The sequence below is a fragment of the Rousettus aegyptiacus genome, unplaced genomic scaffold, assembly GCF_014176215.1.
Source record: "Rousettus aegyptiacus isolate mRouAeg1 unplaced genomic scaffold, mRouAeg1.p scaffold_m13_p_2, whole genome shotgun sequence".
NCBI classification, from domain to species: domain Eukaryota; kingdom Metazoa; phylum Chordata; class Mammalia; order Chiroptera; family Pteropodidae; genus Rousettus; species Rousettus aegyptiacus.
The window spans coordinates 49,825,989-49,843,305 of NW_023416295.1; the positions used below are offsets into that span (position 1 = coordinate 49,825,989).

Sequence of the window (17,317 nt, forward strand, 5' to 3'; positions counted from 1 at the left end):
TGCTAGATGTCCCATTACTTTATAGCTGCTTGGCACATGTATAAATGAAGTAAAAAACCGCTGTATAAGCAGTGTTTTCCCAGTCCTTCTCCTGTGTAACATTTATGGTACCATTTCAAGATCAAGAACTCATAATCTCGTCTCCTATGAATTATTTTGTTAATATTTAATCTTTAATTGACTTTATTACTGCGGAAAAGGACACAATAAAATTTTATTTGCACAATAGAAAACAGTATGATAGTGTCACCAATTCCCTTCCAGTGTGCCTGGCCAGAGCACAGAACCAAATTTGTTACTCCTCTGGGTCCTCCCCTTCATGTTTTCCTTTCCTCGCCTCATCAAAAGCATCCTCTCCAAATGCACTCTGCTGTCAAATGACGTAGATATTTTTCTTAATTATACATGCAAGTCTTTTTTCTCCTTAAATTTTGGGTTTTCAGAAGTTCTCCATCATTACAAATCTTGCCAAATTATAAGCTCTAGGAGTTGGAGGCCTTTATACACACTTTCTAGGCTCTGTTTAAATTACTCTTGGCTCAGTCAAACTAATTTGTGTAGCTTTTAATGCTAGAGGGTCACTTCTAAGACATTTTAAATAAACTCAACATAATGGTATTCAGTGATGCAAAGGTTAACAGACTTTATTCTCCATTTTAAAGTTTTCTTTTTTTGTATATCCCTGTAGGACAAGGCAATACCAACACTTGGTATCAAGTAAACTCATTCAGATTGAAAATATACAGAATGATCAGTAGGGGGCAGATTGTGCTCAACTAAAATCAGAACTATCCCAGGACTCAAAAGCCATCATCCTCCCATTTACTCTAAAGCCTTTGAGGCCCAAATAGGCAATGACGACAGGAAATCAAAGACTCAAGTTTGTGTTGTAGATAGAAGATGGAAAGTCTCCTTTAGGTCAACCAGGTTGGAATAATGCTGTAAGTTGTCAGGAGGGGTTCAGAGGAATTATTATCATCAGCCTTATCTTCTCCCTTTTAACTCTTCTTTCTTCAACTGCCTGAGCTCTCCACCCCCATTTATAAACAGAAAAACTCTACCTGTACAAGTCACACCTGAAGCTTCTTCTAGACCCTATGCAGACCTCTTGCCATGCAAGCTTTTTTCCTGGCTGAAATGCTTGTGTTTTTTTTTTTCTCCAAGCACCACTCTTTGACTACCTGATGAACTACCTTGTGATGTGCCTGTCTGATCTGTGGTTTATTCTTAATAACAACCTCATAAAGCAAGTATTAGTTGAACCCTATTTTATAAAGAAACTGAGGCACAGGGATGCTATGTAATTTTTCCAAAGTCATATAATGAAGACAGGCTAGAGCCAGATCTGAATCCAGTTTTGTATGACTCCAGAGCACAGGCTGCTTCTCAGAAACAAAAGCAGGAGGAAAGACAACTATGGGAAGGAGGCAGTAGAGAGAAGACATTTCTGAAAACACACATAAGCGAGAGACCAACAAATATAACGAGATCCACTCTTAGAAAAGGGAAGAGAAGGAGAATTAAGAGCAAAGGCGCAGGGCTAGCCATGAGTGTGAGAGATGCCTCTTGTGAGGAGGCCTAGGGAAGGATGTGAGATAGGTCTGCTTATATTTATGGTGATAGAAATGGAGGAAATTCATGGAGTCAGGGAGATTGTTAGAGCTATAATAAGCCAAAGCGAGTATTTTCCCAAAACCACTAGGATGACCTATGGGAAACTTCCCAGAAGAAGCTGAGTGACTGAACCTTCCAAACGAAAGTTGAACCTTTCAAGTGCCAGTGGCACACCCTGAGAGAGGGTGGGACTCCTGAGGCTCTAGATTTAAGGACTCTAGACCAGCAGCACTGTGTGGGTCTTGGGTGAAGGTCTCTCTGTAATGCAGCAAAGCTGTAGTCTTTTCCACTTCACTGAAAGAAGAGGTTCCTGCCCATCACCCTCTTACAACCTGGACAGACTATGTGGCATCTAAAGATACTTAAGAGCAGATCTCTCCCCTGTAAAGGCACTTGCAAGTTTGAGTGCTAGAGTAAGTTAAGAAAGCCTTTGGATAAAACCCACAAAAGTGTCCCATAGAACATGTTTCTTTTCCAAACAATACTGTTCTGCTGTTTTCCCACTAGCCTGCATACAGCACTGGGCTGAAATGATTTGATCACAGGTATTGGCTTACTAAAATGAGCTGCCTCTTCTTCACTTTTATATCTTAAAACACTGAGTATGAGCGGGGGGTGGGGGGTCAGGAGGAGAGGGACAGGACAGAGGCCTAAGAGGTAGGAATATATTCCTTGCATGGAAGAAATCTAAGCTTCAAGGACAGGATATCGCTATCCCAATCACAAGTGGACACACAAAAGAGCAATTTTGCACCTCTGTAAAAGAGAGGTTAAGTGGCCTGCCTGAGTCTTCAAGTAGTAGCATTGAGGTTACATAGAGAGAATTCTACATCATCCTCCATTCCTCTCAGGATGATCAGGTGTCATCTGGCACGATTTTAGCTTTTCAAGCAAAGAAAGGCCCCGCTGATACAAGCTGAGGCACTTACTTGGGGGTCATACTCTTAAGAAAGACTTAAAAAAAATAATCTAGACAAGCAGTTCTCAAATGTTTTAGTATCAGGATCTTTTTATGTTCTTAAAAGCTATTGAGGACACCAAAAAGTGTTTATGTAGGTTATATCTATCAGTATTTACCACATTAGATATTAAAACTGAGAAATTTTTAAAATATGTAAAACATTTATTAATTTATTTTAAAGTCTTGTATATATTAACATAAATATTTTTGCCAAAAATAACTACATTTTCCAAAATTTTTAAAAATCATAAGGAAAGTGGCATTGTTTTATGTGATTGTAAATCTCTTTGATGTCTGGCTTCAGACAAAAGAGTGGGAGCCTCATAACTACACATACATTCAATCTAGCAATGTTATTTTGTTTGAAGCATGTAAAGAAAATTCAGTATCACACAATTGGAAAAGGAAGAATTATTGAGAAGTATCTTATTAGTCTTTTCAGATGGTTATGGATATTCTTCTTTGATATTGTACCAAAACTCGAGAAGTGGAATATGGTTAAAAGTTGGTCGTAGTGTGCACTTTAAGACCAGACCGATAAACTTTTCACATTTTGTTACATAAAATCCTTTGGTCTGTCTTGGCCTTTGAATGGCTCTTTCACTCATGCATGATTTTTTACCATCATGCATTAGTCCCTTGGAAAATATCGGTTCACTGAGTTAATGAAATATTTTGTTATATGATATTTTAAAAATCACATTTATTAATATCACCACCAATCTCATGAGAAAAATTTTAAAGTTGAGATGCTATCAACCTCTCACTGATGGACACGAGTTTTCCAAAAACCTAATTTTTGCTTGAAAGCTTGAGTTCTATCAATGGTAACAAGTAATGTAAATTGTTTTCTTGAAACAACTTAACAAGCTCACACTATGTATTTTCAAGAAAATACAACCATAGTTTGTCATTTTTATATTTCAAGTAAAAATAGGATTCTATGGGGGAAGAAGCAGCTAGGTTCAGCTCACAATGCAAAATACTAACTGCACATGATTCTTCTTGAGACACTACTGTACGTTGTTATGCAGCAGAGATTCTTCATGCCTCCTTCACATTCGATCACACAAAATATTTTTTAAAATGTATACTTAATAGAGATTTAATAAAATTAACACTTTTTACTGCTTCATCAAGAGCATCCTCAGGTTAAACTGATGTTTTTCTCTTTCTGCAAGCATGTGGCAGTAAAGAATACAATAATTGCTAATACGGTTTGGTGCCCCTGCCAGCAATTTTGCCCACTGCTATTTTTGCATCATCAGTGCAAATTTCAATGCAATGACAAAGGCAAATGACATCTTAGTATTACTATGAAGATAGTTTTGACCTTGCAGGTCTCCTGAAAGGTTTCAGGGATCTCCAGGTGTCTGTGGACCACACTTTGAGAACTTCTGATCTAGACATAGCTATTATTTCCAAATATTGTTCTAGGAAATAATACTAAGTCAAATTATTAATAATAGCTGCACTACTCGAGATAAGATAGATTATGTGGCAATAATAAGCCCTTAAATTCTCAGTGGCTTAAAATGAAGGCTTATTTCTTACTTACCGCGTTTCCATTTGGCTGGGGTTTGGGGAAGGGCACTCTGTTCAACACAGTCACTCAGGGGTGCAGTCTGATAGAGCATCCTCTGTCTCAAATGTTACTAATCACTGTGCTACAGGGGAAAATAGAGTCTAGAGGGTCTCACATCAGCAATTAAATTCTCCAGTCCAAAAGTGATTCAAGTAAGTTCTGCTCACAGCCTACCAGTCACATGGCCCCATCTAACCATATAAGGAGGGACATGACTGAGAAGTACAATCAATCATACATGTGCCTGAGGATAGAGAGTTGGCAATATCTGGTGAACCACAGTAAAGACTATAGTAATAGCTAACATTTATTGACACTTACTACATGGTGGGCACTCTTCTAAAAACATGTATTACTTTGTGCTGAAACCATTCCCATGAGGTATGAACTCCATTTTTTGGATCAGAAAACCAAGGCATAGGAAGGAAAAGTAACTTGCTCAAGGTGTCCTTTCTCCTTTGTTAAAATGTTAAAATGTCCCTTCCTTTATGAATTGATGGTAATAAGGTAGGAAGTACTAGGAAAAGTGAAAGTTTGGCAATCTTAAATTAGGTCCTCTTCCTAATTATTTCTGTTAATTTTAATTGACCAAAACTACAATAATTTGTGACCACTAATTTTGGAGACTTTTTGTTTTGTTTTTGATTTTAGCACTTTGTTTTGATTCAACTAAATTTTGATCGTTATCTGCTGTTTTAAGCTCTATTTGTCAAGCATTGTACTAGATGGTTTCATGGATATTATTTCATTTAATTCTATGCCGTATTATTTGCTTTCTTATACAAAGATTAAAGCATGAATTTTCTTTTACCCTAAATCTTAAAGAAGTAAGAAAGATCTGGAGCATGACAGGCCCACAAAAGTGGCTAAAGCAGTCATTGCAATGGACACTAGTTATTCTCTGCAAAAATTTTCAGAGAGTAAACAAAAGTCTGTCAATACGTTTCTTGCTAAACTTAATTACTATACCTCTCTCTATCAGGAATATTTATAAGATGTAGTCTTTCTCAGATTAAATATCAGAAAGGCAACAAGCTGATTTCACTAGCTGGGCTTTGGAACTCAGCCATGGATGATTTCCTGCAAAGGACTCTGAACATGAGCCCAGCTCACTGGCCAAGGGCCCGAGCCTTCAAATCACAGCAGCTTGGTTAAAAGGGACATAGGGCTTAGACACAAGCAAGCTGTTCTGACCTTGCTTGTTCTGACAGTCATATTTACTAGTTTCCCTTGGAAAATTTAGATGTGCAGGAGAACAGGTGTTTAAAAAAAACAGAATTTTAACAAAAATTAAGCCTTGGGAAATAGAGGTTTCAAATATTGTTGAATACCAATAACATACTTGTTGTTTTAGTGAGATACTATAACAATTTCTTTTTAAAAAGGAGGGAAGAAAGACAGGAAGATAGGAAGGGAGGGAAGTAGAGAGGAATGAAGGAAAGAAACAAAAAAAAAATAAGGAAGGAAGAAAAAATCCTCAAAAAGGTTTACATATCTTGGTAGCACATAATAGAACATTTAAATTATAAATCCATTATAACAAATGACTACATCTCAGCTAGTCCTTTCCCTCTGGGAAGATTAATATCTTTTCACTAACCAAATAAGTACCAACCCTGGAAACAATCGAGAGAGAGGCAATGTGCTCTGTCACCAGAGGAATGAAAGTTCTCTTCTCATTTTTAAACTCCAGATTCCATTTGGAAACAACAATTTAAACAAAAAGGCAATATTAGGACACTTTTAGAAGTGAAGAGTTTGTGAATATAGAAGCCATTTTAGAAAGACTCATGAACCCGTTAAGTCACAAAAAATGATTTCTAAACCTCATTTAAGGTACTGATTCTAAAAGTTTATAAACCCTGGTCCATATGTGAAAATGGCCATTCAAGCTCACTGTCACTTAGTTGGGAAACTAAAGACATATTTTTATAACCTTTGTGTTAACGACCCTATGAATAGCCTTCAGAAGCTGATTTCCATACTGTGCCATCAATAAGTGTCTTCAAATATTTCTATTCCATAATTAGGCTGTTTTTAGAGAGTTTAGTTAATAACTGCAATATAGAAGGTGGGGAGTGTATTTTGAAGCCAGAACATTCCAGCTGATGGCTGGAATGGCAGATCCTCCAAGTGGTAGAGCAACAAGAAGGGACCCACCAAGGACCTGTAGTGACAGCAAGAGGCAAAGGAGAAAAGGAAGGACTACGACTCACTCACTGATGAGAGATGGAAACAGAGAGAAAGGCCTTCCTTACTAAAACCTGTGCTGTGTAACACACAAGGTCTGGTAATGGCCAGATTCCCATTCTGCATAAGAAATAAGAATAAGCCAGCTGTACCACCAACTGAAAAAGAAGAGGTGCCAGATGTCTAAAATAAACTACTGGTGTTGACTAAGAAAAAATTATAATTAATTTCTAAAATTTGACAATATGTACAGGGCTGAGATCAATTCCATGAACCTCACTGCAGATGTTTACTACACTGATGTTAGATATGTCAAATCCATACAAAAGGACACACTCCAACCCTTAGAAATAATCCACATATGATAGTTATTAAGATAATGGCCATTTGGCCTGAAACAATGATGACTCTGAGTCCTCTTGGCTCACTGAAAAGGCTCGGTGATGAGAAAGTTCAAGTGAGTGGAGGGGGCTTGGTGACTTTCGGTATAGCCATGTCTCCCTAGGACTAGACTCCTGGGCACCAAGGGCAGTTGGTCTTGCTTTTATTCATCTCCTTGATCCTAGACGGCACCCCTAATTCTCACTAAGCAAAAGAGGAACCAATAAAATGGTAAAGAGCTACAAAAAGCTTACTACTACCTCTAATGTCAGGAGCATAGCAAGACAATGCGACAACTGTGTATATTTCGAACCTAAGAGTGAATCGCAGCCCTTTGCTTTGCAAACCTGTGCTGTAATTCATCCCCACATCACACAACCTTGAAAAATTTATATTAACTTACTGTACATCAATTTTTCTCAACTGCAAAATTGGAAGAATACTCAAACCTCCTTCTTTGTTATACATGTGTTTTGTGTGACTACCTGGAATAAAGTGCAGATTATTCAGCCTTAAAAAGGAAGGAAATTTTGACATATGTTACAACATGGATGAACCTGAGGACACGGATGAACAAAAGGACAAACACGATATAATTCCACTTATTTGAGGTACTCAAGAGTAGCTAAAGTCATAGAGACAGAAAGTAAAATTGTGGTTGCCAAGGGCTGGGGGGAAGGGTAGAATGGGGAGTTGTTTAACGGGTGTGGAGTTTCAGTTTTGCAAGATGAAAAGAGTTCTGGGAACCGGTTGCACAACAGTGTGAATGTGTGTAACGGTACTGAAGCGTACACTTAAAAACAGTTAAGATGACAAATTTTATGTTTTGCATTTTTACAGCAATTAAAGATTAAAAAAATAAATAAGTAAACTACACAATGAGCCTGGCTCACAGGAGATAATCAGACTTCAAGTACTGACAACATAAATGAACAAGTGTCCTCATGTAAGACACGGGAGATCTAATTGGCACACTGTCACCGAAGGATCTTTAAATGTTTCCAGAAACTGACTCAGAGTGTTTGGTATAATGAGTTAGGGAAATGCAAATTATGGGAGTCAATAAGCTATTGGTTGTGCCTAAGCCCTCGCCCATACAAGGACCACCCACTTCTGAGAATCACCATATTACCACTATTCAGCCATACAGATCAGGATAGATAGTTTTTGCCAAACAAGTAAACCATTGCTATGGGATGGTGGAAGACGCGTACCTGGGAAAAGGAGACACAGATACTAGGGCCAGAGACTTCTAAATGTTTTCCAGTTGCCACTTGGATACCACTTGCGATTTAGCAGATTATTGGTCTAACCAAGAAATGTTATAGTATTGTACTTCATCATAAAGCACAGTCCTGTTTGTAAAGGAGCTTGGAAGATATTCCTTAGTAAGTCAGAAGACATTCTGATGAGTTCATTTATTCATTCAGTCTAAACTTACTAAGTCCCATCTCAAGCAATTGCATTGACAGTCATGAGAGGTATAAAGATGAACATATCCTGTCATGGGGATATAAAGTACAGCATGGGGAACATAGTTAACAATACTGTAATAATTATGTATGATGTCAGAAGGGTACTAGACTTATCAGTGTGATCACTTCATAAGTTATATAAATATCTAATCACTATGTTGTATACATGAAATTAATATAATATTGCATGTCAACTGTAATTTTTAAAAAGACTTAAAAATAAGTAAACATACAGTAATAAAAAAAGAGAAGTGAGCAAAAAAATCAAAAATAAACAAATAAATAAGGATGAACACATCCTATTCTTTGCCCTCTAACTCTAGTGAAGGGAGAGAGGCAGGTGACAATACTGTTAAAATACAGCATCATGGTAAGTTCGGGCACTTGTAAACTAAATACAGAGGAAAGAGTGGTCAAAAACACAGAGGAAGGAGTGGGTCATTGAATAAGGCTTCAGAGGAAGGTACTTCTGGTATAGGTCTGCTCTGGATGGAGGGTGGAAAAGCATATATTCTAGCTATAGGCAGAGTCTTGTAAAAAAAATAATAAGATGCATGGAAAAACTTAATGTATTTAGACACGAGATAGAAGATATTTGAAGCCAAGACACGTGCCAGAAGGGGAAGAGATGGGTGTGGGTGATAAGGCTGGAGAAGTGGGTTTGAATCATGTTCTTTACAACCCTGAATATCACTCCAAATAGTTTGGCTTTGTCTCGAAGGTTTTAGAAACATAACCCATAGGTAGCAGGTAGACAAGAATGATTATTTAGATAGGAAGACAATTAGGAGGCTATTGTAATACAGTAGGCAAAAGTGGAGAGGACTCAAACTAAAGATGGCAGCGATACTTAGGAAGAAGGTGCAAGGAGCGGCAAAGAGGTGAGAAAAGGAAAACTACTAGCTTTTATGACTGTTGGTTACAAGGATGATTGGAGGAAGAACAAGACTAGGGGAGAATGATGACTTCGGTTGGGAACACTTTGTATAGGAGGCTCAGTTTCCTCTTTCATAAAGTGAGGATAAATAATAAGTGATCTTAGAGTGTGGTGAGTATGAAATGATAAAATAAGAAAGAGGAACTTAAGTGTATTATTTATGAATAGATTTGTGAAAGTATGGATCAGGGAGGATCTTGGGCAGAAGAGAAACATTTGAGAGTAATCAGTACACTGGTTATGTTTGGAAGTGCTGGAAGGTATAAACTCGATCATCTTGGGAGACGGCAATCTCTAATTCAGGACCAGACGCTGGAGTACACAAATATGCAGAACGTGGGGCACTGAGATGAAGGCCAGCAAACGTGACTTTGAAAGAACTATCTAAATATGGAAAGCTGGAGAAAATGGCATCATGGAAAGAAATAAACAGTGAATAGCTAAAAGTGCCAATTCTGCTCAGAAGCTGGTAGGATAAGAACTAGAATGAATGGGTTTAACACTTAGGAGGTCAAGGTGCCTTCCACAAAACTACTCTAGCAGAAGGGAGGCGTGACAACAAGATCACAGTTTGTTTAGGAATGTTGTATTTTCGTGACGTATTTTAATGCTAGATAGCCCTTATATTGAAGGGAAATTCATTCTAGAGGGCTAGAATGCTGAGATTTTATTCTCTCCCAGGAGCTACAAATAAAATCTTCTTTTTTATTTAATTTAGAGAATGAAGGGACTTGTGAATCAGACTGAGAAGAAATTACTGATGTTGGGATTCACTGCTATATATTTTCATGGAGATAAGAACACTAGGGAAGAGTTAAGAGACAATGGAAACATAATCAAAACAGTGCAAACAAAAATACAGAACTTTATGTACTAAAGCAGAAAGCAGTATTAACCTAGTATTGCTGGGAGAAAAAAGGCAAGCACTTTTGAGACTCTATACCCATCATCCAGGAGTCATTAAAGATGCAAGTCTGCAAGCACTTTATGATAATAACCACACTTACCTTTCTTTTGATATCAGTGAACTGGGAAAACATTAAAGACCAATAAAACGACAGCTCCAGAATATAATAGTAGTGAAGGTCAGCTGTGAGTGGCTGAGGATCAAAGGAAAAAAGGAAAGATTAATAGTTAATAGGAAACCAAATTGGTGCCCCCAAATACCTCAAGTTGGTGCTAAAAAGTGGCATGATCTCATGCCTCCACAAATTCCAGCCCCATTTTCTGTGTTAAGGGGGCTTTGAAGGATGCCTCTAACCCTCAGCTTGATGGCATTAGCTTGTTTCATCTCCAACCAAAAGAAGATCAGTCAGTATGAACACTTGGTACCAAATGCACTATTCGTTTTAACAATAGCATTTATGGTTCTCTGACATAGTATCTGCAAGATTCCTTAGGCAACCAGAAAAAAAATTCTAACACACACACAAAAAGAATAACCCTGGATAACTGCTGTGAGATTCCATAGTGCAGGTACAAGGAGGTTAGGTGGGTAGGTGATAGAAACTGGAGTATAACATGAGTCATTGAGGAATAGTTTCAAATTCTGCATTAATCAGAGCTTTCTTTCAGTACAATACAAATATCAAAAAAAAAAAAAGAAAGATGATTCAAAAATATTTTTAAAAGATCAGAGGAACAAGGAAGCTGCCAAGAGATACTGGGCTAGGCAATCAGCCAGGAAGTCTGAGATCAAGTCCCACCTCCACAGCTTAGCAGGTCTTAGTTTATTTATTTGTAAAGTGGAGGTGATACCTGCTCTATCTGCCTCAAAGGTCCAGGAACAGGGAGAGGTTCAGAGAAACAGAAGTCAAGAATATTTATTCCGCACATAAATCCATCAAAACAAAACAAAATAGTGTTTTCAAAAACCATTTCCAATGAGTTGTTTTTAATTTTTTTATTGAATTGCAATGAAATGTCTTGCTTTACCAGAGTGAATGAAAGATCGTTGAAGCTCTTCACACAAACATATCCACACCACTACACACAACGTAACAGTATATGTGGTAAATATAATAAAAATTTAAATGCTTTGTAAACCAATAGGAGCATAACAAATTACTTTCATGAGAAGCTGGGACGCACTTAACTATCAATCCTACCAACTTTATGCATGGACATCAAGGAAAGCTCTTGTCCCACTCTCTGACCTTTGGTAACAGAACACATACATAAGGGGACAGGATACTCCCCCATCATCAACCCTAAGCTCTGAGCATCGATGTATTTATCAAGCTCAGCACCACCCTGGAGAGAATGTATTTCCTACTGAACTGTCCTTTTAAATTTGAAGGTGTTAGCAATGAGAGATGGGAACTCAGGTCAGACATATGGTAGCAGTGAAGTCCAGAAAGCGGAGCTGGCTTCAGGACATTTGGAGCTAAGATTAAATTTCAGTTTTAATAAGATTCACTTACTTCTTGCATCAACACCTGGGAAAATGTCACAGTGGACTATGAGGACAAGTGAAAGCACACGTAGAAACAGCAGAGTTCATAAGAGAGTGTCATATTAGAATAACTCCATATTCGTGGAGTGCCTTGCAGTTGACAAAGCTTAAACACATGTTAATCTCTTTGACTCTCATAAAAATTCTATAAAATCAGTACTATCGTTTTCTAGATTGTATAATTATAGGAAATTGCTGTCAGTTAATTCAGGTTGAGAGGCTGATCCCAGGATCCACAGAGAATAAGGCCCTGTCATTGCCATGCTAGGGCTTCTCGTTCTCCACTTGTGCTCTTTAGGACAAGCTGTACAAGGGCCAAATGAAGACAACTTTACATTATTTTAAACTTAAAACATATACACATATACGTATAAATCATTAACTATGTAGTAAGTGATATAATATACACCTCATACACAAGGAGCAGTGTATCTTGAATAAAATTGAAATAGACCACTACTCTTTCATCTAAAAATCCTTCAATTATTTAATATATGTACTAAAGACATACATTTGTTTCATGCCCCATCTTTAAAAGTGCTCTTAAGGCTTGAGACTGACTCTGAACTGCATCCCATGTATTTATGTAGGTATAGTTACTCACAAAAACACTGTAATTACATGCATAATTACATTCCCCCCCACACACAAAAAGAATGTAGCAATTTTTTTTCTTTTTTTTTTAGTATATGAAGTCTATCAAGAATGGCCATTGTTCCCAAGAGAGATCATGAGCTGGTCCTCAATTCTGGGAGTTATATGCCAATTATTCATTAATAAGCAATGATGTCTTATCAGTAGGAGATAATCCTGATCTGAGTCTTTACATATGGCATCTTTAGTTCTATACTAATGATGCCTCCTATTTTTAAACATAACCGTATCTACCAGATCCTCAGATTTTCATGTTGAATCCACAGTTCTGTCTGTAAAACAGTCTAACTACATTTTGAGCCACTGCCCCTAGCAAATAATTTTCTCAGAAATAAGCAATTTCTCAGCCATAAATGTGAAAGTTATTTCAGACTCCATTATAGTTATGAAGAAGAGTAGATATTTCATTTCATACAGTATTTGTCTCAGTCATTCACATGACAGAACTTACCTCACAAATGCAGTGTATGAGAGCGGCTGCCACATCAACGTTTGAGTTAAGATTTCTAGAAGGCTTTGATGTTTACAAATACAATTCGAGATTTTTATGGATTTTTTCCACTCAGTAATTTTTCTACTTGTAATTTTACCAAGACGAGACACAAAGAGAGCTATCGATGGCAATATTCCAGGTATTTAAGGCAGTAAAACAGCAGTTGAGACTGAGCATTACAATAGTGTTCAATAGTGACTGGCTTTCAGTGTTGCTTCAGGGGCTGCCAAACAGCTCCAGATACTCAGCTCGCTCTAACCATGTCGTGTTGCTGGCTTATGGTATTTTCTAATCTGAATAAACTACATGAAAGAGATGGAAATGCAAACTGGAATTCCATTTCAACATGTCTTGAACTTGCCCAAGAATCAGCCAACGCTGGTCCTGACCCCCGTCGCCTGTCCGCACCCTTGGCGCCACGCTGGATGTAACAGAGAAGAGAGCGTGCCTGCTCCCCATTAACCTTATGCACACCAAAAAGACCAAATGCCTCTAAAAAGACAGCCCCAAAGAATCCCAATCAAACTCAGAAATCCAAGTTGCTTATCACAATGTATGTCTCTTTATATTATCACCAAAATACCTAGTTGTATATATTTCTCTTAAAGAATATATCCCAATTGAACTAGAAATTCTAGAAAAATTTCAGCAAGGTATTTCTAGAAAAGTCTCAACTTTGATACTCAAATAGTAACTGATCTAAGGACCACAGTACATACTAATATTACTGAATTGATGGACAGAAGCAAAGGAATGTCAGTGGGCAGAAATCTGAAACGTTCCCTTTCTGGGATAGGATTTTAATCTCATTTATTTATTTATTTTTAGTCTATGTATAATGGTACAAGCACATTTTTCTGTGCTCAAGGAAATGGTTTGATTTACATATCTAGAGGCTGCTCCTAAGCCACAGAGTGAACCGAACTCAGCATGCCAGCTCCAGCTCCACACTTGAGCTCTCCCCACTTGCTATCGAGACAGGCCTGTGCTGTTATCAGGCCTTTAGAAATAGGAATCTTTCTGCTGTTGAATTGATTGTATCCTACTCTCCAACAAATGCACTTTCCATACTTGTCCATCTGCTACAGCACTTGAGTTCTGATTGTGAACTTCACTAAGAACATAAACTACTTTCCTTACAAGGCTACGTCCAGCACCCAGCAGCAGGGGCAGGGGGCCAAAAAGTAAGGTGGCTGCCCAACCTGCTGAGACCTGCCTGAAACCACAAGACTGACCTAAGGAAGATACTCTATGTGTGTAAAAACCCAAACAGTAATGTTTCCTTACCTGATAGGGGTAGTTATACCAGCAGTGCCTTGTATTCCACAACCAGGGGGTCTGGAAAAAAATTACAAAGAAACATATTTTACATATTTTGGAAAAGAAGTAGGATAAGAGATGTTTATGACAGGTTCTTGCCTTCAATATCATTTTTTAATTCATTTTTTTTCCATTTTTCTAGGCACCATTTTTAGATTTCTCTGTTCATGTCAAAAGTCTATATATTCATCACACAAATTAAAGAATAGTAACATAATTAAGAACATAAAAAGCTGAAATATTTAGATGTCAGAAAAGAACAATGGTGATGAAAAAAATACACTGAAAACCCTTAGTTTAGAAGAGTGGGCCTATCAATTTCCTATACATTAACAGCAAAGCTCTGTAACTAGGACAGTGCATGGCGATTTAAGCTCATTTTCTGGAAATAGATGAGCCTTTTTTCACACGACATTACAAAATCAAGGAATATTATCAAGGTTGGATAATCTAAAAACCTAATGATTCTCAAATCTTTTCATTCCCGTAAGTTAGGATTCACTTTATTCCCCCTTATACAAGTATACTTAAATAATGTTATGAAGTACTTTACAGATTTTTATGTATTTTATACGTATTATCTCACTTAATTCTCACAACACTGGAAGTGCTCAAGCTAACATATCTCGGCAGATGCCATAAAAGATAAAGAACATGCTGGCACAGAACTTCCCAAACTATTAAAATGCAAGTTCTGATTCAGTGGCTTGGGGCCAAGATTCTGTATTTTTAACAAGCTTCGAGGTGATGCTGATGCTGTTGGACCTTGGACCATGCTGAGTAGTAAGGTGCCAGGTATTTACCATGTACAAGGTACCTTGTTAGGCACTTTGCTATAGTATTCATTAACAAATATTCATGAATAAATTAATCAACAATAGACTAACGATTTCTAACATTTACAATAACCATTTGAGGCAGAAATTGCTAGTAAAACAGTATTTAGCTAGAGACAATGCTTCCGAATCAATCTTCCTATTTGAAAGAGCCACATATTCAAATGCTAGTGGAAGGAATATGGGCTGAATCTACCTGATCTGCTTTGGGATGGTACCCCTAAAAGTTACAGAGAATGAGTTCTCCTCATCCTGGAATTTATCCAGTCCCATCGGAAGGAGATAATGAGAACTAGAGCAGACACCTTTGACCCTGAGATCAAAATTTCTGCCGAGGGAGTTGTCAGAAGTCTCCTGCAAGCCCTGGTCTCTACTCCCTGGATTATATGTATAAATTCCTATCATTTCTCTCATATCTAAGCTACTGTATTGTTGTTTTTAAAAATATACATACAGTAACACAGTCTGTATCCTCACTAATATATGCACCAGGGTAAGTATCATTAATTATTTTGCAGACAAATAGCAATCTCAAAGAGACACCCCAATTAATTGAAGACTCCCCAGATGGTAAGTACAAAATCTAGAATTCAAACCCAGGCCAGCCAGATTCTTCTACTATACCTTCTCTGAGGTACCCTGGGTATACAAAGAATAGGTAATGAAAGAAAAACATCACGGGCATTTGGAATTGGTTATGTAAAAATAGGTATTACATTAAAAAAATTTAATTTTAGGGTTAGAAAGGACCTCTAAATCTTTAGTATGTAAAAGAACTCATATGTCCAGATGGGTAACAGTGCCTCTCACTGTTAAAGAGCTCCACGGTCATCAATCAGTGACAAGATCCCTTAGGCTTACTCCCTGCTTTTTTCTTGGTCAACAGAAATATCAACATTCTTTTGTTTTGGCATCTGCTATGAATTGTGTCCCCCTAAATTTTCATATATTGGAGTCCTAAATACTTGAGGTGACCATATTTGGAAATAAGGTTTATAGGAGATAAGGTTAAATGAGGTCATAAAGCTGTGGTCCTACACTGACAGGACTGACAGGTGGCCTTATAAGAGGAGGCAGTGAGAGAGTTCTCTCTCTCTTGACAGGCTGTGAGGGAAGGCCATGTGAGGGCTGCGGTAAGAAAGCGGCCTATCCAAGAGAGGCGATGCAGGAAGAGAGCTCTCATCAGATACTGAACACTACGAAAACTTGATCTAGAATTTCTAACCTCCAGAACTGAGAGAAATAAATTTCTGCCATTTAAGCCACGCAGTCTATGGTAGTTTGCTACAGCAGCCCAAGCTGGCTAACACAGCATCATAAGACAATGCTATGCTTCATAAATGGTACTTAACAGCTATTCAACTATACATCAAATTATTTCAACTTAAGAAGACTTATAAAATATCTGAGAAAGACTAAGACAGACTGTAAAATAGCTTACGGTTACCCATGGATTAGAAATGACTTCTAATATACTCCATCTAAACCACCATATATAATGGGATATTTCATTATATCATGCACATCTGCTCCCAGACACCTCACTTGAGACACAACTCGGAAACAAGCACATCCATCCATGACAAAGTCCTGTGGGAGGCTTCTGCGGCTCTAACTCTGAGCAAACCCAACCCAGCAGCAGGATGGAGGTCAGACGTCCTGCGGGGGTGACCCTGTGCCTTCATTTTGCATTTTGACCATATGCAGAAGATTTGAGTGCTATTTATTCTATGATTTTTTTTTAAAGGAGAAAACTGGAGAAGACTTTTAAGTGTCAGTAAATCGGCTCTTTAATCAAGGTTTCTTCTTTTATCAGCTGTTCTGTGAAGGTTTCACCATGAACAGAACTAACAAAAATAGATCAGTTCTGATCATTTCACTTTACCATCTGGAGTAAGATAGGTTTGGTCTTATTTTATTAAAGTTCCATTTGACATACTTAAAAAAAAAAAATCTATCTTTCAGTTTCCATGCTACCTATCATGATGATAGATCAATCACCAAAAATCAAGGAGGCTTTGTCCAAGCCCACAGGATTTATGATACTAAGAGTGAACCTTAATGTAAACTATAGACCCTGTAATAATGTAAACGATATGTTGATGCAGGTTCATCTGTTGTAACAAATACACCACCTGGTGGGGGATTCTATAATGGGGAGAATATATTCATGTCTGGGAGTGGCTAATATGTGGAAAATCTCATACATTCCCCTCAATTTTTCTGTGAATGTAAAACTGCTTTTAAAAGTCTAAAAACTCAAGGCAACTGGGCTACCTCAGAACACTGATGCTTATTGCGTTACTGTGAGTTAAAGGAGTAATAGCATTTGGAGCAAAAGACCAGAGAAAAGAATGTTCAGTTAACCAGGTAAGTGTTAAATGATTAAACAGAAATAGAAATACATACAAACACC

The 17,317-nt window shown here is 37.6% G+C and overlaps 1 protein-coding gene across 2 annotated transcripts in view; it reads right to left on the reverse strand.

Annotated features, from left to right (window-relative positions):
- The window catches only part of CERS6 (ceramide synthase 6), a 265,827-nt gene that overhangs the window by 60,735 nt on the left and 187,775 nt on the right, over window positions 1-17,317 (reverse strand). For both annotated transcript variants that reach the window (XM_016165374.2, XM_016165375.2), the window contains exons 5-6: window positions 14,033-14,083; window positions 10,151-10,243 (exon numbers count right to left, since the gene is read on the reverse strand). In XM_016165374.2, coding sequence (XP_016020860.1) covers window positions 10,151-10,243; window positions 14,033-14,083 — 144 coding nt within the window. The remainder of the gene's footprint in view (window positions 1-10,150; window positions 10,244-14,032; window positions 14,084-17,317) is intronic.